The sequence below is a fragment of the Parus major genome, chromosome 2 (genome assembly GCF_001522545.3).
Source record: "Parus major isolate Abel chromosome 2, Parus_major1.1, whole genome shotgun sequence".
In the NCBI taxonomy this organism is placed as follows: Eukaryota; Metazoa; Chordata; class Aves; order Passeriformes; family Paridae; genus Parus; species Parus major.
This window is the reverse complement of record NC_031769.1, coordinates 104,847,647-104,873,707: the sequence shown is the minus strand read 5'-3', so window position 1 is coordinate 104,873,707 and position 26,061 is coordinate 104,847,647. Positions and strand designations below refer to the sequence as shown.

The 26,061-nt window shown below is 40.7% G+C and overlaps 1 protein-coding gene across 1 annotated transcript in view; it reads left to right on the top strand.

The window, feature by feature from the left end:
- The window catches only part of ANKRD29 (ankyrin repeat domain 29), a 30,238-nt gene extending 10,209 nt beyond the window's left edge, over nucleotides 1-20,029 (top strand). The window contains exons 5-10 of the mRNA XM_015617525.1: nucleotides 4,830-4,928; nucleotides 7,811-7,909; nucleotides 13,648-13,746; nucleotides 14,217-14,312; nucleotides 15,352-15,450; nucleotides 16,674-20,029. Coding sequence (XP_015473011.1) covers nucleotides 4,830-4,928; nucleotides 7,811-7,909; nucleotides 13,648-13,746; nucleotides 14,217-14,312; nucleotides 15,352-15,450; nucleotides 16,674-16,757 — 576 coding nt within the window. The 3' untranslated portion in view covers nucleotides 16,758-20,029. The remainder of the gene's footprint in view (nucleotides 1-4,829; nucleotides 4,929-7,810; nucleotides 7,910-13,647; nucleotides 13,747-14,216; nucleotides 14,313-15,351; nucleotides 15,451-16,673) is intronic.
- The last annotated feature ends 6,032 nt before the right edge of the window (nucleotides 20,030-26,061 follow it).

Here is a 26,061-nt window from a genome sequence, read left to right as displayed (position 1 = left end):
CTAGGAGTTTGTGAAGATGCCAGGATTTGATCCAGGAGTGGAACCACAGGCTTGAAATTGTCTGATCCTTCATGACAATATACAATCTTTTATGAAGCATGCAAAATATATTGGTGTGAAGCACTAGGACAAATAAAGGGGAACAAAGATCTAAATATGAAAGAATAGTCCTATATTCAGCTGTTCCAGATAGCTTCCATCTTTGGACAAATGCAAATTTGGGATCTACTGTTGCTCACCTTGCAACTTTAATTCCAGTCTCTCTTTTCCTGCCTGCCTCTGCTTCTGAACCCAGACCTGACTTGCCCCATATGCCAGTCCCAAGTATTTTTTAAGCTGCTGGTTGCTCTTCCTCTCCAGGCCACAGCTTTCTGCTACATCCAGACAAGCTGGATGTACAACACCAGCTCCCAATGGACATATCATGGGAAACTGGTGTGTGATGTGCATGTGAGATGATTTTCCAGCTGCATCACCCAGCACGTGCCTGAGCAGGAGGCACCAGTCAGGTGTAGTGCATGGACAGTCCACATCTTCCACTGGCCAGCTAGTGTGGCTTTGTATTAGTTCAATCTTCTGATTTAATAATGTGGTTTCCATAGCTTGGAATAATTCCATCATTCTGTTAACAGGTGACCAATGTGACAGGCTCCTCCATCCCTCCCAAGCCCCAGAAACAATATTGTTGATAAAATTCTCCTTTTCAGATTAGGGACAAAGCATTTTCTTACTAAGACACTCGTCTGGGAGCAGCACTGCAAAACATATGGCTGATCCTGTTTTTAAAGGGCAAAATTAATCCATTTGCAAAGAATATATATATTTCTATTATAAATTATGACATGGATTTGGAATAAGCACACAAATTTGAATGTATCCTAGAAAATAAAAATCCTAGAGATTTTTAACTAAGGAAATGCAAAGCCCAACATCTTTTTCATACACTTATCTGTAAATTGTGATTACTACATTTGTTATTCATGTATGAGGATTCTGGAGAACTATCTTAATACAGGCATGCAATTCCTGTTAAGCCTTGCATCATTAGAATTGATATTTGTTATGGCAGACAAAGTAAAACTATTCTAAAATTGTGTAATAAAGTAATTAGCAATAAATGCTGATGTTCTAAAGAGAATAAATAGTACTATTGAAGGTTAACTATTATATAATTATTACATATAATATTAGTCATTAATATTATTCTGCATTGTCCCAGTCTGACATCCATAGAAATATTTAACATAGATTGAAACTTTTTCTTTTATTCTGATAGGTGTGATAAGCATGTGAGTTCTTAAAAAACATGGTGGCACATTTTCCAAGCAGTACTGCAGGTTGAACAGTATGTCAGAGACTATTTTTCAGCAAGCAGTGATTGCAGAAAATCAGTTCTTCTCCTCTGTACCATATTTAAGAGATGGTTAAACAACATATAATTCCAAGCTACCTTCAGGTGATGATGACAGAGGAAAGGGGTCAGTGAACAGACAGGGAAACACCACTTAGTGTGGTCTTACCCAGCGCTGCTGTTCCAAGTATTTTCACTGCAGATTGGCAGCTGCTGTTACGTGCTGGTGGTGAGGACAGACTCTGGGGAGGGCAGAAAAATGGTTTCAGGGAAAGAATTGCAGAGGTAGCTGAGAAAAGTCCAGCTCCTATCTGAGCTGGAAATATTTGCAGTGCAGGATTAATAGAAGCTTCATTGTGTCAGGAAAACAGGATATGAGCAAGTAGTGAGCCCAAGGCACTGTGCCATCTCTAAGAGGTTGCACAGTGGCCTCCTGCCTGCTGCAGAAGGGGTGATAGCCCCAGGAGCACCACAGTGCTTGCTCACGTGTCCAGCTCCCACTTGCTGCCCTGCTCAGAGTTTCCAAGGGGCTTGCCAGTACCAAAGACGCTGCTTCAGCTTTTTACTTACCTCAGCTGAAGCCAAAAAGGAAAGAGGTAATCACGTGGCTGAAAAGGATGTTAAAACTCTGTCATTTACTTTTTTATTTATCCCCCACAACTTATCTGCTTTCCCTATGGTCTGTAAAACATTGGGGTCTTCAGCTAGAGCTTACTGGAGTGAAGTGTAAGAGAAAAATAGATGGAAGCTCAATAGAGGCAAGAGGGGGACTGAGTTTTCTCCTACTAATTAACAGTGGGCCCTCACACTGTTTGATTTAACTAAGGGCTGTCTTATCAAATGGTCTGTGGAAAAGTTTCCTTCCCCCAGCTTCCCTGCCTTACACAAAGATGTAAGATCTGATTTTTCACAGTGGTACCCCCAGCTCGAAGCATGCAGAGTAATCCCAATCCCTTCTGTTCTATTATTACAACAGAACTATTGTTCTGTTATATGTATTCAGCTTCATATATCAGACAGACAGCAGAGCAAGTCTTAGAGCTCAGCTGTGTTCCTGATCAGGCAGCAGAACTTTGAGGCCAGGAATTGTTACCCAGTTCTCTCTGCCACAATAAATATTTGCTTCAGAGTGGACAAATGGAATTGGGGACCATCCAATGCTCCTCTTCTAACCTCTGTACTCTGATGAGATTGATCTAGGAAAACTTGGTCACTTTAGTCTGAAGGATCCAAATGGTATATTTTGGCATTGTGTTACTCTTTCAAAAAAAGGTGTATCTGTCTAAAACTGTTTGCTGGCTTGAACCAAACACTTGGTCAGGAACCCCTTTTTGAATTCATTAGGCATGTCTTGAGAGAGTGTTGCCATTCTTAAACCGCAAGCTGTCACATCTCCCAAGGTGGGATCACACTTTGGAATTCCAAGCTTTGGGCTTCAGCTCTGCTGTGCCAACTGCGGTTAGCTTTGCAGGCCTGCCTTTTATTTGGGACCTGTCAGTTGGCTCCCTACAGAGATCATGATAATAACCAATCTTCTAAAAATAGCAGGAGTTTGTGGAGAGCACAAGAATTTTAGAAAACAAAAGCCAGACCATAAAGCAATAAACAAACTTCTCCCATATGCAACCAACTGAGCATGTCTATTTACCCGCCATACAGGGAACTTTAATATTTTTAAGCTTCCTAAAACTTTTCCTTCCTTGCCTCTGCACAGAGGACCTTCAGTCTGGACAGCATAGTTTCTGTTCTTAATTCACTAACTTTTCTCTCTTAACTTCATTCAGGGAAAAAGTCTTTAAAAATGTCTCTGGTGTTTTTTTTTGTTTCTAGCCCTTTGATCTGCTTTCACCACTTGAGCAAAATGTCTTTCGTCTGGTTGGGGAGAGGAAATAGGTTTCATGAAGCTATTAGGTTTTCCATTGTCTTTTAAGTGTGTATAAGGTGTTTCTTTAATCCAAGCACAATTGTGATTGCTTTTGTGCTTTGTTCCAGCAGTTCCCATTAAATTACGGTAGTTTAATTTGGCAGGAAAGTCTAATTTCTTATAAGAAAAACTTAAATCCACTGACCTGGTTACACACTGTATTTACTCAATTGATCTATAATTAATGGGCAATTCTTAGACTGTCACACAACAGCCTCACATATCTGGCTTTGTTGATACCCAAAGCCTTCTTTTCTTTTCAATGTTGTAGGCAGGAAAGGTGAATATGAGGTTTTGGGGGTACCTATAAACAGTGCCTGTGGGTTAATTCAGTCATGTCATAGCTTGAGTTTTCACAAGGCTATTACATGAAATTGCACCATTGATTAATAAATTTCATTGGCACTTCTCATTATAAAAGATCCATTTGGTCACTCAAGCTGTAACTTCTTTTTTGGATATCTGTCTACACAGAAAATTTCAGACAACTTTGGAGTTGTTTCAGAGAACAAGTCTAGGCCAAAGCACAGTCTTGTGTCCACATTAATAACAGCTCTAGAAACCATTTACCTGAAATACTGTAGATAGCTTATCTTGTGGAGGAGAGGCTTGAGATTGGGAGAAGGTAGAGGAGAAGAGAGAAGACCTGTGGTGGGGACATTTTGGGATGTGCATCATCTTTGCACAATGGCATGATGCCATCCCAGGCAGAAGATAAGAACTCCCTCTCCATAGCTGTCTCTGAAACACTGGTAATTTTTGAGTGGGGCACAGCACATTTAAGATGGCAAGACTTTGCTGTCTCAGTTGTTCCAGCCGGGTTGGAGTCAACCACCCGTGACACTGAGGTGTTTCCCTTCTCAGCTGGCTCCCAAGGGAGTGTTTCTACAAGCAGGGGTTGATGCATGTGCCTAGGTCTCCCTTTAGTGGTGATGTGCAGCAACTCTAAGTGCCTGGGATTGATCCTACCTGCAGGGATCGCTTCTCAAGCAGAAGTAACAGTGCTTTCACTGGTGGGCATAGCTTTGGTCGGACTCATACTTCCACAGTCAGCTAGCACACTTTAAAATGTTTCCTCTCTGTTCAGCTTCAGGCCAACAATCCTCTGATGAGAGGCAGGATTAAAACAGGGCACAAGGTTCTGGGCAGAGAAGTGCAGATGATCAATAGACTCTGGAGCAGTGGAAAGATGTGCTGTCCTCCCATCGGTAGAAGAGTTTAGCAGGCATGAGGAAGAGACGTGGAGGAGCTTGGAGCTGTGAAAGAAACAAAGCTTCCAATGGCAAGGCAGAAGATAACGAACGAAAAACAGAATTTTCTTAGTTCCTTTCCCTCCCTAAAAAAACTCAGGAGAAAAATTTATGTAGTGACTGAGCCAAGTTGAAAGATTTAAATGTCAGCACTTGGCATTAAATTTATGAAAGATTCAGTAGCTACTCATTACCAAACTGCTGTGAGCCAAATTCTGAAAAGTCTTAAAGTTTGGCTCTTTATTTTTATAGTGATGTTCAGCCCAGTCCCGCCTGACTGTACCCATTCTTTGCTTTCTCACAGGACGGAGGCACAGCTCTCCTGGCTGCCTGTCAGTACGGGCATGCAAAAGTAGTGGAAACTCTGCTGAAGCACGGCGCCAACATTCACGATCAACTCTATGTGAGTTATTTGAGACACACAATATTGACAATGGTGGTGGTGGAACAAATGTGCTGTTGCTTGGACAACAGCAGACACCCTGGCTCCAGCACAGACAGGCATTTGCCAAATGCTGCCGTTTTATAGTACTCTGTTCCTCTAAGATGTGGATTTTGTTAACTGTCTGCTTTTCGTGATGCTGAGTGAAGTAGCACAAAATCAGAAAAGATTCTTTGGCTGCCTTCTGGTTGATGATCTGTATGGAGGATATGTACCAAATCTGGAGGACTTTTGAAACCCATTAGCCTTGGATGAAAGAGCAATTTGTAGAAGAGTGAATAGCTCTAGAGCCACTGAAGTACATTAGTCTTCTGCCAGAAGGAATAGTAAAAATTAAAATCTTAAAATTACTTCAAAGTGGGGGTTTTTTTTAAAAATCAATTAAAATATATTATTTGGTATTTATGAATCTCCAGTTTGCCAGTGTTTTGGGCAAAGTAAGGTTAAAATGGCTGAACTGATGCTGTTTAGTTGACTTTTCAGAAAGTTGGATTGAACCAATGAAGCTCTGGATTTAATTTACTCCAACAGAGACACAGATAAGTTGAGCTTTGCGGCATTCAACAGAAACAAGTAGCAGATTTTGCTCTGCTTCCCACCACTCTTTCCTACCCCAAGGCACTCAATACTGACAAAGAGGAAGTTGTTTCTCCAAGATACCGGAGTTTTTTTCAGCTGTTTCCATTGGCTTTGGATCTGCAGGGTGCTGTTGCACTCCCAGTTCCTACTGGCTTGCAGGGGAGCTGAGTGCTGGTGACTGCAGGAGTGGTCATAGTGGGATCCCCACCTTAGTGCTGCCTCACCCCTCATTTATAAAGAAGGTTGCTTCCACCCTTGCTGTTGTGCAAATAGGAATTGTCTTTCTGATCTGAGGGCAGTGATTCATCCCTCTGCAGGGTAATCCCAGGAGCTGACACTCAGTTTAAAAATAGCTATGCTGCCACACCTGCAGACTCTTACCCAGAGGTCAAGGCAGTAAAATAACTTCCTTGTTGTGTCTCCTGGAAATGAGCAGTATTTACAACTGGATTTTAAAATGTACTTTTATTGCTCTCAGACATTGGGTAAAGGCAGTCAGTAACAGTTGTGCAATAAAATAAAAATAAGATCTCTTGAAAAAAAGTGTTGTCTAGCTCTTTTGTGGGCCAAACTGCATTTGTCAAGTGGTACCTGGAGGGCAGTTTCACTGGCAGCCAGATGAGAGGGATTTTGAACATTTAGATACTCCTCCCAAAACTATCAAAATCAATGTTTTAATCTTAAATTGACTCATGTGAGGGGTCAGGAAAGCAAGATACAAAATAATACCCTAACTAAATAGCATTTCTTGCAGAAATACGCTATGGCCTCAAAAACCAGCATTTTCATTACAGCATCAATTCTAATCAAATAGGTATCAGTGAATGCAAGGTTCTCCATCTTTATTTATCCTACAATAAAGAGCTTCTTTAATATCACACAATCTTGTTTACTTTCTAAATTGAAGTGTTCTCTGTCTCTGGAGGAAGCCTGCAAAGGCTCTGGTACCACCGGGTTTCTTCATATACTAAACAACCAGAGAAAACAGCCCATCAGATGTCCCAGGGACAGGCATTAATAGTGCCAGAAGACACCCCTTTTGTTTACCAGGACATTTGTCTTGAAATAAATGTCAAAAATCCTAAATTCAGTCCCTGGGGAACTATATTCAGGTCATGCTTCACCAAGCCTGTGCTGAGTTTTTAAGTTAGAGGAGTAGCTAAGCACACTTTGTCTGCAGACAACAGCATTTAGTCCCAACATGGTGATATGATAACAAGGTCAACAGCAGGCTTTCACTAAAATGCCCTGTATTTTGTGATAAGCACTTGCCTGAGTTGGCATGAGAGGTGTACTTGCACATCTGAGACGTAGTAAAGGGGTTAATTCCTGTTTCTAATGTTTAAAATCATTTAAACTAAAAGATTTTCGCCTCCTGGGAAAACTTGTCCTAGCACATCTTGTGCTTAGTGCTGTCGATGTAGGATGGGTAAACACCTGTCCCACCCTCAATACAGATTTCTACTTATAGTTGGTTATAATGCTGTTTGAAAATGTTCCATCAAAAACACTTAATGAAATATGACTTTTAATTTTTTTTCCTGTGGAAGAGGTTTCTCTGAAGTAAAATTCCGAGAACATCTGCACATGAAAGACATATCAAAGAAAAATAAAAACCTGTATTTTTACACAGTGTATTCTTTCACAAGCTTTTTGCAGGAAAATTCTGGTTTCTATTATGGCTACAAAATACTTTCAGATTACTGGATAACAGGTGAAGTCTCTCTTATTCCAGATATATTCCAGATATTCCAGAGCAGAAGCATGGTGGTTTCTGGGGTGGCATAGTAGTATGGCACAGGCTTTACTCCTTCAGCCTCAAAGGCAGACTTCAGTGCTGGGGTTTGCAGTTTTGCAAAGTACCTGACATGTTTCCACCGTGTATCTATGTAGCAGAACACTTCTGCATGAACATATAAAAGCTAAATGAACCTACATTGCTTTACAGGAACTAATTTCTAGTTATGTAGCTGAATGGCTCAATGAACTAGACTCTTAGTATTCCAGACACAGGTTTTAATGCTGCATTTGATATATGATAGGAACCAGTATTTGTGCATACTGAATGAAAATGTTGCCACGGTTTGTTATGAACTAGACTTTGGTATTTGGCATTTTGGTAATTATTTCTTGAGCATGGCTGTAGATCTGCTATTACAAAGCATAATGACTAAAGACTGAGAACTTAATTCAGTTTGATGTGGTTTTGTGTGGAAAAATGGCATCACTTCAACGCAGTGTAAGACATATGTGTTTGTTCTTAGGATGGAGCTTCTGCAATTTTCTTGGCGGCACAAGGAGGATATCTGGATGTCATCCGATTGTTGCTCTCTTCAGGAGCAAAGGTTAACCAGCCACGACAGGTATGATCAACACTTCAGGGCAAAGCTGGGTTCTAATGTTATAGTCACAAAAATTAACACTGGAATTTTCTCCAGGCATTGGGTTCCTGTGGAGGTGTTTCATTGAAAGGAAATTTGTGGCTGTGCCAACATTCTATGTTTTAGCTCAAATTGGTAACATGATTTTGAAGTCAGTATCTCAGTCATTTCTGAAAGAATTGAAACTTGAAAGTTCTGCTCTAGATGTACACATTACACCCTACAAGACACCATCCCTGGAGGTTTTTAAAAGACAGCGTAGACATGGCACTTGGCTCATGGTTTAGTGGTGGACTTGGTAGTGCTGGGTTAACAGTTGGACTCAGAGGTCTTTTACAGCCTAAATTATTCTATGATTCTAGAGCAGATCAAATCACTGACTGTTCCTTTAAATGGGTTTGAACCACGTGCATGTTTGGGTCAGGCACCAAACTAAATCAAAATAAAACCCTCCAGCTGTATAGAATGTTGATGTAAGGGCCTTGCACTACCTCTTGCAACTACCAATCTGTTTGTGTTGTTCCACATTACTTTTGAAGGTCTACACAGCCTACAACATCCCAAAGTTCTTTTGAAGGTTGTATGGAAAGCTTTGGAAAATCTGGGAGCTTTAGGAGGCAGTACTAAATTTTTGAAATCTCCAGACCTCCAGATGTGGCTTTGGTACCAAAGTTTACCTTTGACAAATGCTTTAATATTTAGTTTTACTTTTGCTTGTTTGTTTGTTTTACTTTGTGTCATTCCTGTGCACTCTGAAATTCAAGTATGAGTGTTGCCTTAATCTCTGGAAGTTCTTGATACATATGGAAAACTTTTCTCCCTGTTTCCAGCTAGTCACTCTAGTGGGCCTGGTGTTACAAGCACATACAACCAGTAGCAGCTGTAAGCGTGAAATTAGCTCTTCTGCAAGCAGTAGGGCTGCTGTTTGATCATAAAATGGAAAGTGTGAGCTAGATTTGTGGCTGGTTCAGAGATCCCTGCTATGGTTAGGGGCTGGATCCACACTACGTCACTGGATGCTGGAGTTAGGTAAGGGTACGAGAGGCTTTTTAGTTTTAAATGAACTGTGGGATAGGTAAGTGTATGTGGTGTACAGAGACATGTATGAAAGCTCTCTTGCTTTCCAAATAAAAGGGTTTCTTAATTGTTTAGCTGTTTCTTGACTCTAAAATCAGTGCCTAAACAGCCAGAGGTGGAGCTGCACAGCTATCTTTACACCCAGCATGTAGAAAAGTCTGTTTAGAGATGGAGCTTCTCAGGGCTCTCTGCTTTGAGAGACCCTCACCTGTGGTCTGCTGAAACCCTGGAGGCAAGGTAGCTGTCCTGGGTCTTCACTGCACATTTGAAATTGATGGGATAAGGTCTTGTTCTTGTAATTAGTCATGCATGTCAGCCAGGTGGCTGTGATCACTGACTGCAGCAAGTGAAAAAGCAGCAGGCAAGAGCAAATAAGTGCAAAAACTCTAATAACAGTGGACAAAGTGGCATGAGACAAGTTCTGCCAGGTATTTTCAGTATTTCCTTTCATCTGCACCAAAAGCCTGACAAATCATAGCCTGGCAACAGATACTGATCTATATGCTTCTGCTGCATGTGTAGGTCTGTGTACACTCCTAACTGTAGTGTAAGGAAAGAGGATTAGTATTTAAGTGCTTTAACTGAAACAGTTTTCCTACTCCCCCTAGCCCCTCATCTGAGTACCAGAGCTGTGCTGGCAGCTGCCTCCTGGATTGATGTGTTAGCGGCTCCTAGGCTGCCTCCACACTGTCTCCCTAGAAAAAGCTTAAGAAATGTTAAAAGATGTTAATTAAATATAAAATTTCAACGTAGAAGGGGAGACCAAGGTATGCATTAATGCCTTTTGAGTAAGTCAAAATAGTTGGGGAGCTTTAGATCTGGCTGCACCCTGTTGCCATTAAAACTGCATTCTGCTATCTGTAATTATAATGCAGCTAATTCTTTCTGACACTATTTTTTTAGCTCTCTAATCCAATTTCTACAACACAATGTTTCACGAGGCATTTTTAAATCTTAGTTGAGGCAAAGACTTGTCTCTGTGTGAATGTTCCTCCTGGCTCCTCTGTTTCATCTCCAGCAGGACAAACCTACTTTGCTTGAGGGTACCTCCGATCCCTGCTAAGATTATGCCTGGATAAGTGCGTGGCATTTGTGTTTGGGCCCACTGTAATCTGAAACATTTCCTTAACAAATGGAACATTTTTACTGTTTAATTAGTCAAGTAATGGTTGGATGGACTTCAGTCTCTTTCTTACTAACAAATGGATTTGTACTTAGTTAGAAGGTGGCGTGCTGGTCATGAGGAATGTAGCTCTAGAAGAGGCAGTTTTGATGCCAGACAATTCTCATTTACAAGCTATATTGCTCTCACTGTGGTAGAAAACTTTTCCAGGCAATATTACCTCAAATGCAGGGCTGCAGAGTTCCAGGTGTGAGTTCATCTTCTCCTTCCTCGTGGTGTCCAAGTTTTCCTCTCTACCTTGGGAATTTGGTGGCTTTATCCATGAACCTGCACACATGCTTCTGGTCCTGCTGCTGTAGTGGGTACCAGTTCCCCCTCAGTCTGGTGTCCCACCTCCTGTCCCATGGAAGTACTTCTGACACCACAGAGAATTTTGGATGGTCCTGGCTGTCCATCTGCAAGTTCTTCAGCTCAGCTCTCACAAGAAAAAATAGTGAAGCTTCCTGGAAAGTTTCTTCCCTGGCGATGTCCTTTCTCTTGGGTTGTAATTGCCTTCTGTTCTTGCCAATATTGAGGAGCTGGGTAGGAATTCTTTTGTCATCTTTTTGTCTAGACAGAGCTGGGGGCAATGTCTGAAGCCTGCTACAGGAGATGTTTCTATGCTTCTTCAACTTACAAAACAAAGCTGTAAGATTCTTTGCCAGTGCTGTTTTGGCAGTCTGTGTCCCAACAGGCTTTATTCTGGCTGGCTAAGCAGATTCAAAATAATCTGAAAATTAATGACTTTTTTCTTAGTACACGATACGCAATTACACATATATGTAAGCCAGTAAATCTATATAGTGTGCACTTCAACAAGCAAGTAATTTGTTGTTGGCAAATTAGGTGTAGTAGTGCAAGTGGACTAATAGGCAGAGCAATGGAGATGACATTGAGTAGCCTGAGAGTAGGGGTTGTCTGCCCCTGGAAATACCTACTGGAAGTTTGAGGCATCTTTCACCTCCCACCCTAATCTGGCCTTTTCTAAAACTTCAAGCTATAAGCAAAAGTTGAGATTCAAAGCTGCAAGATGAAGTCATTAGTTAATGGGTAAGACATAGAGTATTAATAATTTCAGTCAGAGTCTATTTGGAATTTCTGGCTGCTGGATATCATAAAGTGTTGTCCATATATACTAGCTTGTAATCAAATGTGGGAAAAAAAGAACACTTTACAAACATATGGGGTATTTAAAATTATTCTAGTAATGTACTGATCTGCAATCTGATGGGTGGGCAGAGGGACAAGGAAAGGAGACTAGATTTTGAACTGCATCTTTCCCTGCTCTCACTTTCTTCCTGGCTCATCTGCAAGCCCTAATATCTGTTTACACATGAATTCTTAGTAAAATGTAGTATCTGCTTTGTGTCATTCACCAACATGAAAATGGACAGAAAGCTCATCTACTCCATATAAATATTATAGATATTTGCATAAATCTCAGTGCTAGATGCTGTTTGCTTAAGAGAAAGAAGCTGACCATAGTCAATGTGAGCCCATCATTACCTTCACTATCTTTCTTCTCTTCAGGCTAAGTCCTTCAATACAGCCACTATTCCTCATAATGTACTTTTGTCTCTATCCTATAGCTGAGGTGCTGAGGATAATGTCTGACAGCAGTGATATTACCCATTTGCATTCCCTTTAGCTCCTTTTCATATATACATGAAAATAGGGGCTGTTCCTACAAACTTCACTCTGAGTAAACAAAAGCTGCTTTGTTTCCTATGCTGAGCTTGTGTTTCCATTGCTTGTGTAAATACAAGTGTGGATTTGCACAGCAATGGCTCTTCTGGCAGATTAAATTGTGTAGGCTGCTCTCAGATATTTTCCAAGTTTTACAGGCTTTTTCAATGTGCCTACTGCTATTTTCTAGAGCCCTCTGGTGGGGGGAGATTAGAAAAATATGAAGTGTCAGGTTACTGGTAGGGAAAACACTAAAATAAATAAATTGAAGAGGGACAGTTTTTGCCATCAAACTAGCATCACACACTCTGTATACAAGACAGCCTTTGTTATTTTTGAATCACAACGAACACTCATATTAACAGGATATATATATACCAGAGTGAGTTCAGTCACTAAGTTCAGTGAGTTAATTTATAGAGAAATGATACAAGGGTGGGCAAAGTTCATGTTCCCCACCATTAGAGAATACTGAAGATCTCAGGATGTGCATTTGTTCCTTCTCAGAATCAGAAAAAGGGAAGCCCAGATTATTATATCAAAAGAAGAAATAACTTTTCTGTTTCTTTGAAAGAAAGGAAGAGAACGGATTCAACAATGGTTTTCTGGGTTGCATGAGCAAGTCATAGGAATCTTCAGCTGGGACTGGGAAGCGAAACTATTTTTTTGATTAAGGTGACAATATCTTATTTAATGTAAAAAGTTGATTTCTCCTGAAACTTATCATTAAGGCTGTTTTTGAAGTCTCAGTTTAATTTGTCTTCCTCTTTCAAGCCAAGCCTTCAGGTTGCAGAGGGTGGTGAGGGGAACTGGCAAGCCCTACAGGCAGAAGCAGGCACCCTACTTTGTGGGGCCACATTTCCGTGTTAAAGTCCAATACAGGCAAAGCCTTTTTTGAGGGCTTTGCTTATTCCCATGAGCAAAGCCTTTGCTCATGGGAATAAGTTTGGCACCACATAAATGCTGGAGTCCTCCTGCAGTCTGGAGAATCAGGCCATTTTTAATCAAAAAGAGAAAAAGACACAAAACTAAATTCTACTTGCAGTGAGAAATACTTCTAGTGCATCAACACACTTTTGCCTTTGTGAGGGAAATCCATCACAAAGTTTAGCTTACTCTGAATGCACGTTTTATTTTCTGAGATTTTGTGCTCAGATAATGATTGTGTAGGACAGCTTTACCAAAGCAGATTGTTTCATGCTGGATTCCTTGATTATTGTCTTGTTTTCCAGTGGAGTTTTGAAGATAAAATTTGTGAAATTCTCACCTTCGCTCTAAGGCAGGATATTTTTATCAGATTCCCTGAGGATGGATAATGTAATTTAATATTGAAAGTTGGTGATCACCTTGCACTGCTCCCTAGCTTCTGTAAACAACTTTCACTCCCTATGTGCAGGCACCCAGCTGCAGAATCTGCCTCTGCGTGCTGAGGTTTGGCTGTATCCTCTGTCCCATCTAATCACCTAGAATTCAGAGTACAGAGCCTTTAGCCCCTATGTTTCAAACCTCCTGTGTATTTTAGGCATGGCTGGTGCCTTACTGGGCTTTAATTTCAGAGAGCAATGCACATTTCTGGCAAACAATGCAAGAGAAGGGGGCTCTACTCCACAAACTGAAGCAGTTTTAACTTGATACATCAACCTACCACTTGGGTTTGGACACAGTTTGCATTTGTCTCCCTGTGGGATTTGAAAGAGTAATTGAAGTACATCAATTCCAGTAGGCTTGGGCAGTAAAATATCAGAGGGCACAGAACACTGAAGTGAAGCCATCAGCAGTCATATTTTATTTGCAGGACGGGACAGCTCCCTTGTGGATTGCCTCGCAGATGGGTCACAGCGAGGTGGTGCGAGTGATGCTGCTCCGCGGAGCTGAGCGAGACGCTGCACGGGATGTGAGTAGCACTTCCTCCTGTGCTCTGTCTGCAACTTAATGCCTCATTTTGGGGGCTGTAAGTCTGCCTGGATGGAGGCTTGGTGCCTCCAGTGTCAGTCCTGTTTGTCAGGTTGCAAAGTCCCATCACGGGTTTCCTTTTTCCCTTTGTGTCTGGGACAGCTTCCTGGAGGGACCTTCTGGAATAAGGGAATGGAAATGTCCACATAGTTGAGAGACAAAGATGGTATATGGTGTCACTGGTTTCTTTTATCCTGAAGTTTTCGCCCTCCAGAGGAACAATTCTCCAGGTACCCTAAAACCAGCAGCACATGCTGTGGAGGTGCTCCCTCAAAGGTGATGAGCAGAGGAGACTCTCCTCTCAGATGTGTGGAGAGAGCTGGTGTTTACCTCCAGCTTTTTCTTCCCCTCCAGCTTCCTGTACAAGGGCAATGCAGGCAAGGCATTTATGACATTTCTCTTTTTTTAAAGGATGGTACAACTGCCTTACTGAAGGCTGCCATTAAAGGCTACAACAATGTGATAGAAGAGTTGCTGAAATTCTCTCCCACGCTTGGCCTGCTGAAGGTTAGTAGTGAAACACAGAGATTTTTTTTTAGGCAGAACACAAGAACACAAAGGGTCTGATAAAAGACCTGGCATTTATGACTACTCTAGTGGAAGATGATAGGAATCATAGGAATCATCTTCATAGGAACAAAAATGAAATTATCTTTTTTAGCACTCAAATCTTTTTAAAGAAAACTGTGAATTTAATTATTGGAATGAGGAAGCACATTGTGTCATAGAAGAAATTCTGCTTTTTGTCACTTGATTCTATTTCTACTGTAAGCAGATTACTCTTGACTGTACAGTTTTAACATTATACCCAGCTTTCTATTGCATTTAGTCAGCAAAATAGTGTCATGAAAGATGTGTTGTGAACAGATTCTCAACTTGATTTTGTTTCCGTCTAAATTCATAAAGTGACTTGAAAAATTTGGAAGCTGCTTTTTAATGGCTGGCCTAATTTTTATGTGTCCATAAATCACATACTTTGATAGCCTCTGTGCATGCAAATGATTGGCAAACCTAATGTACTTGAAAATGTAGGTGGCATCAACTTAGTTATTAATTTTGAATATGAAATAGCTTCCACACATATTTGAACTGTCAGTTTGCAACCACAAACAAAAGGCCAGCTATAAAAACCCCTACCAATCAGCTGCCTGACACTGAGGCCATTAATCATCAGAGAGAAGAGATAAAATGCACAGATGGCTTCCATTACTGCATGTGCTTCTGTTTCACTTGCTAATGACTGATTTTGCCAGGCAGAAACAAGTGCTGTGTTCATGTCATCTCTGATCTATTGACAAGGGTGGTTATTAAAAGGAAATACTGCTGCGGTAAAGTAAACTTGACTCTTATTTTTATTAAAGCACTGGAAGTCACCTCCTCCACATCCCACTAGGCTGCCAGCACTCTAAATTAGACCCTGTACCTTTGATGACCTAATCTCTTTCTCCCTCTGGTCTATTGTTTGTCTAGGTGTGTTCTTTGTGTTTCACTGCCTTTTGCTTTTCTTCTCATGCATGGTACAAACACCTCCACTGGCATTTCCTAGAATGGGACCTCTGCTCTCCATGCAGCCGTCCTGAGTGGCAACGTGAGGACAGTGGCGCTGCTCCTTGAGGCAGGAGCGGATCCATGCCTGAGGAACAAGGTGGGTGCTGTCATGCCATCCTCCCAGGCAAGGAGCTCAGTGGTAGAGCCATGTGTGCCATCGAGGTGGGGGCAGCCCATGTTTCTGTGTAAAATTCAGGGCATTGCTGATACAAAAAAAAAAATTCCCCAATTACACACATCTTTCCCGTATCTGTTAGTTTTTTTGAATTAGTTTTGCATTCTTTTGATGGCAGCAATTTTTCTGTAGAAAACTTACCATGGTTTTATCCCATGAAGTGTTTTAACATTACATGTTTTACAATTTCTGTGTCTATGTCTTCTTCTGACATGTTTCTGAACTATTTGCTGGTAGGGTTTGTTATGGGTTTGTTAAGCTGTAAATGAATGTTTGGTACTGACTTCTGGTTTATGACTGGGTGAGTGAAAGTTTGTAAAACAAGTAATCCAGCACATATCTTGTAAATATATTGGTCATTTAATATATAATCTCTGGCTGTTAATTTCTGCATCATTCCACTTGATGGCAGCACAGTTAATGTCACTCACACAGTAGTCTCTGTTAACAGACATTTGGGGTTTATAGTATAACCTGAAAATGTACAAGATTTTTCTGCTACTGATAATGATCTGCAACAGCAGGGTGTGCAGCAGAAGAAAGAGTATGGCTGAAACCTCTCCTACTGATTTTTTTTTCTTTTTTTTTTTTTTTTAATTTTTGTACACATGCTATTTGGCATGAGAGAGTATATTTGCAGGACAGAATTACTGATTTTAAGAAGCAGCTTCATCATAAATACTTTGTGTTACCAAAATTGTATTCAATAAATAATAAAAAACCAAACTCATTTTCTGTAACCAACCTTACAGCATAACACTATTTCATATCAATTTAAGTTGTTCCTTGGAGTTTTGTGGACATTAGTATATAAGGACCTGACTCATCTCCCCTCAAAGATCAGTACTTATGCTCTCCTTTTCCTCTGTGGCAGGAAGAGGGACCCCAAAGGCATTTAGCATGGATAGTCAGCACAAAATAAGCTGTCACTCAGATTACATTCTGGGATTGTTCTGAAGACTTAAGTAAGACTTGAACACTGAAAAATGGTTTCCTAAGATATCTCCAACAGTGGTGGAGACAACACTAGAAAAAACCCACATCATTATAATTACCAGTACAATCTTCTATAGAGTATAATGCTTTCAACAATGATTGGGAAATACTCATTAATTTCTGCTAACCTCAAGGGTTTTTTGTTCCAGGCGAATGAATTGCCAGCAGAACTAACAAAAAATGAACGCATCCTCCGACTCCTCCGTGCAAAGGAAAAGCAAAGGAAAAGCTAATGCAGCCCTATGGAAGATGCAGTTTGACAGAGATATGCCCTGACCACAAGTAGCATGACAGTAATCCTAGGTTGGAACAGTTTGCAGAACTGATTAGCCTGTCCAGTACACGCTCCCTGAATGCACCAGGCCCTTGCCACAGGGTGACCACAGGCTGGGGCCTCCGCCTGGCATCGCAGAATGCAGGACCGTGACAAGAGCAGGGGGTGGCCCAGGAGCTGTGCTTGCACTGCAGCCCTGCCTGTCCTCCAGGATCCCACAGATCCCAGCACCGACATTTGCTCCCCATGCATCCTGGCACAGGCAAGCACCCCTGCTGCTTCAGACACGCATTCCCACGCTGTCACAGCCACACCTGTAACAGTGTGGGTAGGGAGCACTCAGCCCTTGTGCCAGAAGGATACCCGGACCTTGTTTGGATTTAGTTGGTCATGGAACAGCCCCATGATGCCCCTGCCCTCCCTTTCCTGACAGTGACCATTCCTCTCTGCCTCCAAGTGCCAGGTGAGACTAGAGGTGAGATGCCGCCTGAGGCATCACAACAGCAGAAGTTCTCCTGTCAGCCCAGGGCTACTACATGAAGCTTCGTAAAAATGATCAAGAGTATTACAAATGATGCCAAAAGCTACCAACCAAACAAAAAGCAAGGGGATGTCCTCTCAGTTGCAGCAGCTTGATCTGCCAATCTGTCCAGCAACAGAAACACAGCGGAGCAGTTGATTTTGCCATGCCTACGCAGCTTATGGAGATCCTTCCCCAACCTTGTGCACATTTTTGTGGGTAGAGGACTGGTTGCTGAGCAAACCAACCATGCCCAAAAGGGCATTTTTCCACAGGTGCAAGTACATCAGAAACTCAGCTGTCAGGCACAACAAACCGCACAGATGCTACACAAGTAGTGTTTGTATATTCTGCACCCAGATATGTGACACTATGGTTTTAGTATCCCCAGCTACTATGCAAAGCACTCATTCCCCAGGTCTGTGGCAGGAGCTAAGGGAGAAGTGAACAGTGTACAGATGTTTCAACAATTGCTGAGAGTGTTACACATAGCCATACTTGAACAGACCCACTAATTATTGCAGACATGGAAAATGAACTCTGAACAGCAGTTTTGGCCTTTGTTGTGGTTAACACCTAGACATGCAACTAATGCCTGTGCAGGGAAGGCAGTGCAAATTGCAAGTGGCTTGTGAGGAGTAATGTTTTAACCATATTGCTCTACGACACGCCGTTAAAACCCAGTAATTTCTGCAGTATAAACAGTATATACCATGTCCTGTTAGCCACAAAAACATTGGAGATTAATTTACAGTGAATTGAGGTAAAAAGTTAGTTCAGTGCATAAAACCAGGCACTTCACCCACTTTCAAACCCTGGCAAACTACTGAAGAATTACTTTAAAAGTTGAAGACAAGGAAGATCATAAGGACACAAAATAATTCTTGTTTAAGAAATGTCTGCCTAGGATTCAGCTGAACTGCTGCACTTTTGCTTTGGTGAGTTAAAAGGAAATCTGTAGGTGAGCCAACACAAATGAATGTAGTTTATGTACTGCAGATTAGCCATGTGAATTATCAAATTATAAAGTTATACTTTTTGTGAGTAAGTTAGGTAAGAAATCACCACTCTGGTGAAGAGAACAGTACCAGGTGTACCTTTTCTTGCATGCTGGAATTCCTATACAATTTCTATTCTGCATTAAATAGGAAAGCTTTAAGTTTTCCAACAATGTAATAAGAAAAATTTATTTGTTTAGATAATTTATGCTGTTGTATTTTTAAATTAAAATAATGTTGTGCCTAACAGAAACTTGCAATGAACTGGTACAGAACCAAAGAATCATGCAAGATGCTTAGAGGATGACTGTATCCAGGGTTAAGTTCTGCAAAAGACTAAAAAGTACTGAGCATGCAGAAATTTCAAGAGCCTTATTGGGATCTTAAATTGCACAGCATTGCAAGGGACTGTACTCTAATTTCTTTAACAAACAGTCCTGGAGAGGACCAGTTTATTTGGAGCCTCCAGTGGGCTGAAGATGAACATACTATTTTGGAGAACAGTAAAGTGACTCTGGGCAGCCTGGCCTCAGTATTGAATTTTCACCCTAAATTTTCTACAGGTCAACAACTGGCAACAACCACACTCTCCAGGTGAAAAGCCCTTTCATATTTGTAAAGGAGGTGAATAATCATTAGAAGGTCTTCAGTAACTATGCAATAAATAATATCAGACAGGCTGTAGTAATCACACAGTCCTCCTAAAATATGTGGAAGCATCCATTGTTGGTGAGGGTCTCCTATTTTTTCCTGATAGCAGAGCATAGGAGAGAGGACAAGGCAAGCCAACAGTGATCCTGCAACAGCTGAAGTAAGGAAGCTGAGACAACAAACACAGGTTTCTGGTACCTACAGGTGGCTCTTCCTTTCTGCTAGGTGTATTTTCTTGGGAGAGTTGTCCCAAAGGGAGCAGTTACTCAGCAAAGAGCTTCTTCAACTATGTCTACACATGGGAAGATGCATGTCTGCTCCTCACCACTCAGAGTAGGACTTTCCAAGTCCTGTGTCCAGCTGCCTCTATGAATGGTCACTGCAGCTACGGACCTCTTGAAACGTGTGAAGAACACCTGGGCCCCTGTGTGCCATACAGAGCATCTGCTGACCTTCTAAGATGCTGTTACCAGGTTATTTTTTGGTTTGGGGTTGGGTGGTTTTTTTTGAGCAATCTTGTGCTATTATGGGCTTTTCTTATTTCTGAACAACATTTGAAATGTGGGGCTAGCACAGCTTAAAGGGAAAGATTTGTTGGTCTCTTCTTGCCCTTGTTAGTGCTGGCTGATACAACACACGCCCGTGTGTTGTTGATCTCTGGGGGGATCCATCATGGAAAACTGGCACTGAAGTATTTCTCTGCCTGATTCAGGCTGAAGTTGGATCTAGCTTCAGCAAAGACACTGTTCAACCAAAATGAGACTTTCTGGCATGGAAACCTTCTTTTTGGGAGCATTTGTTTCATCTTGGAGCCATAGGAGAGAGGGGTGGTTTCAATTTGGGGCTCCCTGTAACCTAAAGGTGCTTAATCTGCCTGTATATGGGCTCTAAAACTGCAATACTGTTTATCACCATGCAATTAATGTTTGCACAAAGAAACCTTAATAATTATTAGTATTTATGTAGCTGCTGTTATCTTTAAAGTGTTCAGTAAATGCTGCTATGGTTTGTTGTATTAAAACAGAAGCCCACTTCCCCTTGGTGGCTGAAGTGATTCACTAATACTGACAGTTGTTCTTTGCATAGTTTTGGTGCCTCTTGTGTAAGGTTTTCCAAGTGCTCTACAGACACTATTATCTTTGTAAGCTCCAAAATACATCGCTGAGGTAATCAAGGAAGTAAGTTATTCTATTCACAGACCAGTGAAATACAGCAGCTCTTCATCAGTTCATTTCAACAGAAAATAGTAAATTTAGACATTTAGATTTAGAAATTATGGGGCACTAAATTAATTTCATAGATGACAGGATGAAGATAGATATAATATAAAGATGTGAAATAGAACTGGGACAGAATAAAGTAACAAATTTTTTTCTGAGTTGGGTTTTGGGGTTTCTTTTCCATTTAAAGTGTCATATATCTCCTTCTTAAACCCAAAAAGAATAAGCACCACTAGCACAGTGATTTCAGGTTTGCTTCTCTGCACATTCAGAGCCAGAGGTTCAGAGCTGTCCCTCTCTACATTTATGTAAGTGCTATTACCCTGGTGACCTCCCATCAGCTATAAGTGAGCACAACAGATGTGCAGCCAAGCAAAAGGTGACACCAATGAGTCAAGGAAAAATATAGGGCATTTTTCTTTTATTTCACTAGTATCAAACCATTGTGTGATAGGGGTGAGCAGAAGGAAAAGCCTGCAGGGTCTAGAGAGAAGTGACATCCCAGCACAGACATAGTAATTGTGGAGCCTCAGAGCTTTAGATTATCATTGCAGTGCAGTGTGCAGCAGAGACATCTATTCAGTAATGATACAAAAGGCAATATTGTTCCACTTGACTTGCACATGCTCTTCTCCTGGAATGAAATCCTCACACTATTGATTCACCCACCTTTGTTTAGCTTAGAAGAGCTGAGAGGATTAGAACATGAGATCAAATAGCTTCAGGTCATATTTAATGCACTTTAGTACGATGATTATCTGCTTCAGAGACAGAGTGAATTGCAAGCATAATTCACATTTCCTTTTTCAGCCAGTCTTAGTGACTCTTGGAAAATTCACAAGTTAACCAAATCTGGTGTCTCAGAAACTTCAAAATTGTAGTACAGAAAATGAGGTAGCACTAACCCCAGCCCATTTGTACTTCATGTATTAAGAACACTGAGCAGATATAAAATACAGCCCTTGTCTGGAAACCTTGAGTCATTGGTGTTAGAATGCTAATGTTTGCTACAAGCCTAACCAAAGGTAATACACCAGGCTCTTTTTCCCAGCAACAAAATATTGTACTGCACACCTGGGACTAAATGGAGTTGTGCCTTCTCACAGCAGCTCTGCTTTTGGCCCCTGGGAATGTCATGAGAGTTTCACACTGTTCTGAATTCCACCTTTTCTTTTTTGACCTGACCTTTTATGCATTTGATAAAGCATATATAAATTTATTTAACTCTGTGTGAGACTAATATTCTGAAACAGGAATGTTGCTTTACTAAAATACGTTTTTCCATATAATTTCAACAAAAATATACTACTCAGATAATCTTGTTCTGCATACTTCAACATTTCTTTGCTTTCTTCTGTATTCTTGTCATTTTACAATACCAGAGTTACTTTCCTATTCACACAAAAACCACTTTGTTCTATTAAATTTGATTGATTAGACTGTTATCGTTTTCCAGGTCTACACAGATGTAAAAGCATTCACAAAAGGGAAAAAAAAACAATAAAAACAACAAAAACTAATGGTCTGGCTTGGGAACAGGAAAACTTAATTTAGCATAACATAACAAGGTTTATTTCAAAGATCCAGACATCACTGACAAACTGTCCTTTACATGAATATCCATTAGGTCAGATCTCTCTGAAGGGAAGATTATTAAAAGTAACATAGGAAGCAAAGGAATAAGACAATACTTTTAATTAGTTAGTCAAACATATCTTGGTGGTTCTGTTGTTATTCCTGGATGTAAAACTGGCCCTTACAATGATGTGACATATTTCAGCTGAAAAAAATCAACACCCTGTTGATATGCTTATGGTGTGCAGTGGATTTTGTGCATTATAAAAAGGAAAAAGTCTACACTGAAGCACATATTTTGACATATTTTGACTGTGTTTAATGTCCCAGGCTTTTTGTCTTATTCCTAAAATTTTCTTTTGTGATGAGCTACATTTTGAGTCGCTCATCATCAAAAATTCCTATAGCCATAACTCAATAAAGCATCTCATTCTATTCAGAAAATATAAAGGGAAAGTACTGTGACTTGTTCATGGCCTAAATCACTACAAAGAATGATTTCTGGGAGTGAAAAGCTCCTTAATTTTGCACATGAAAGCATATCAAAACAGTATCAAGAGGCTGAAGCTAGACAAATGCAAACTTCAAGCTCTGGATTTGCAACACTAAGGATAATTATTTCAGAAAAAAAATTGTTGAGATGGTTCCTTCATCATTTGAGTTAAAAAAAAAAAAATCCTAAAAATTACTTTTAATTTTGAAAGATGTGTATCAGCTGAAACATTTTGTGTTTGATGCAGTATTTACTGGATGGAATTATATGATATACAGGATCTAACACTATATGATCATAATAGTCCCTTTGATCTTAAGATACATGAATCAATACACTTTTTGCTTCACCTCCTCTGTTACCTAGAGAGACGCTAACTCTCATGGCATCAATAAGAGGACCACATGCCTAGCAACTGTGGCAAAGTGAAATCTGAGACACATACCTAAGTTGTCTCTAGATAATCCACTTTGCTCTCACAATCTTGAGAAAGCATTTTAACTGGATTAATGCTTTAATGTCCTGCTTTTAATGTCAAGTCAGTTGGTTCAAAACTGGCACCAGAGCTGCAATAGCGCTGTACCTTGCCAGAGAACAAGGATCAGCAGAGTGATCTGGGATGTGCTGCTGGAGAACATAGCTAAGTGAGGAAGGAACATGGGACACAACTTTTTGCTATGGCAAATGTCTTGGATGCACAGATGGAGCATGTCAGTAACCTACAGTGCAGACCTGAAAGGGTCTGCAATTTTATACAGATTGCACATATGTTCTTTTGTGGTATATACGTGCACATGGATATATGGATATAGGCTCTCATAATCCCCTTGAAAAAGTGAAATCACAACCTCATGATCTGCTTGCCTGGAATATGTTGCATAAGAGGCAGAAGAATTACTCTGCTTTTTGAAGATTCCAAGAACAGTTTCTGCAGGTGGTGCATTGGCCATGCTACTGCATCAGACCTGGGACAAACTGGTATAAAACTGACAAAATGTCTTCAAATCAAAATCAGTCTGTTTCTCAGGTGAATTGTAGTTCAAAAATCCATCTCCTGTTCTTCCTGAAAAATCAGATTTTGGTAGTGCCCTCAGGCACTCCTCTGTGAAAGTTCTGCCCATAGTCTCCAGCTGATCAGCAAATTGTCACCACATGGCAGCATGGTGCTATAAGGGCTCAGTAAACTTATGGTAATACAAGCCATACACAGCTGTTAGTAGGTCAAACTTCGAATTTGTCACCATACCAGTGCTTATGCACAGTGTCTGGCATGAGGACACACTGCACATATTTGCTGACAGAAATAAGTGCAGTGTCTGCAGACTCTGCTGCAATAATAAGCTGCATTTCTACAGTGTTTTCCTTCAACAGCCCAGTGGTTGACACCACTGGTTTTGGAGCTCTTAGGCCACATATTGCCACGCAATTGGCACCTCTTTATAGAAGAAGAAATTGCACTGGCTAGGTTGGAACCTGTCCACTTCATCCAGCAAGTTTGTAGCAAAGCTGGAACAAACATTCAGTTGATTCAAGTCCCAAGCTTTTGCTAGAATGCAATAAATAACTTTACCTAAGTATAATAAAAATGAACAGATTTCAATTACTTCAGTGATAAATGCAGAAAGGATGTGATTTAAGGAGTGACTATAGAAGTGTTGAATGGTAAATAAGGACACACTGCCACAAGTTGGTGGAGCAAAATACAGTAAGGTAGATAGAAAGATGAAAAGATGATAAACAGAGTTGATTAAGCATCACCTGACACTCTACTTGCATATTTAAGTGAGTTCTGGCAGCATCAGACACATTGCTCTCAGCCCCCTCACTTTGATTTGATGCCACATGGTTAATCTGAAGCCAAGAGCATCTGACCAAAATAACAGGTACACTGAGCTGGGAGTATAATTAAAAGTCAAGCAGGCCTCCACAGCTGGGGGAGGCAGACAAATGGGAGCTGATCAAAAGAATATGATTACTTTATAACACCAAATAGGAAGCACCAGGTTTGTTTAGTACCAGCATTATTCTGGTTTAGCAGGAAAAACAGTCTTGGAACAAGCTACAGCAGTTTTGTCTGAGTGAGTCTACAAAAAAACAGAGGTGTGAGAAACTGGGTGAAACTTCTCACTTACCTGTTGCAGCTTGTCTGCACACAGATTGCAAGACATCCCCAAGGAGAACATCCTGCTTTCCCATGTGCTGGTGCAGGGTGTTGCTCACCATAGTTCCCAGTCCTTGCAAGTACCTCTGGGTGTTATTGCAATAGAAATAATAAAAGCTCATTATAAATTATGGAGAATAAACAGCAATAGACATTTTAATTGATTTTGCTGCAAAACAGTCACGTACTGTGTTTCCATTGGTAGGCACAAGTAACTCTACAGACAGATTGCCATCTAGAAATTGCAAGGTCATTACCACTAGGTGTTCAGTTTCTACTGGAAGTGGTAACACAGGTTTCATTTCTGCATTGAATAAAGGCATGGATACACAATAAAGCCTACGGGTCTGCAGGCAACACTCCTGGCTTTCCATCAAAGGCACAGAACACAACAAAGTTATTTCACATGAGCTTTCTGGCAGGCAACTTTACACCATTCAGGGTATCTAGTGAGGGAAAGGGCTGATTTCACCGTAATGGACAATTAAAGGACTTGTTCTGTGAATTTGTAGCAGGTTCTTCTTCCATGCAGGAAAATTTTGCTTTGTATATGATGCTGAGAAACAGAAAAAGTGTTTCCCATAAACCTTCCAAGTCTGTAACAGCTATACATAAATCCTGGGTTTAAAAGGGGACCTTATAAAACAGAAGTTGATAAATGCCTTCTGAAGGAGCAGGCAAGAATGAGAATGTTCTCTTTTGGGCCATGTGTATCACAGACAAGGCAAGGAGCTGTTGTCAGTATGTTGACCTGGGTTAACTATTCAGGGCTACTTTTTTCCTGCCCACAAAGAACAAGATAACCTTAAGGTGACACAGTCAATGGTGCCAGCTTTGTCATAGATAACACTCATACAATTTTGCTTAAATGCCCGTGAGCTTCCAGGTAGAGCTCTGCATCCTCATCCCCCAAATCTGGCACAGAGCCATGACCAAGACCAATGGCTGCAGCAGGACTGAAGGCATACCCTGCTCTGTTCACCTGGCTGCCAGGGTACAGAGGCCACATAAAAACAGATACTTGTTTGAGTTTCAGCATCTGCCATTACACAAGATTTCAGTGTTTGTTAATTGGTCTTCATACCTACACCACTTCAGCTTGCGAGTGCAAAAAGGCAGCACTCTGAGAGATTGCACTGGAGTAACAATGTGAATTGAGACAGCCATTTAGACATATTTGTAGGAGAGTTGGCTAAATATTAAAATGCCACTTCTTTTCTCTGTTTGTGATGTTATGGACTTAATTATTTAAAGTTGTCTTTGCAGTAGCTTCCCTCTTACTTGTTCCACATTGGTTCTCTCTCAGTTCTCATTCTTGAAAAACTTATTTACTATGTAATTTATACAGAAAGAAAATACCATTTCTGTTCAGTCAGTTTTGCTATCCTTGATTTTTTTTTCACAAGCACTGAAACAAGATTCTTGCATTTTTTTTTACCTTGCCACTATGCCCACTGAATTATGTGCTTAAGTGGAGTGCCTGGAAAACATGGCAACTAGTTCTCCTGCTTCTAGGATCACACTCCATGGTCCTGAATAAATTTGTTATTTATGACATGAAAATTAAAATGCAATGTAACTTTAACTACTCTAGCTTTGTTTGGCACTTGCCAAATGTCAAGTCCTGCATTTAGGGTGGAGTAAT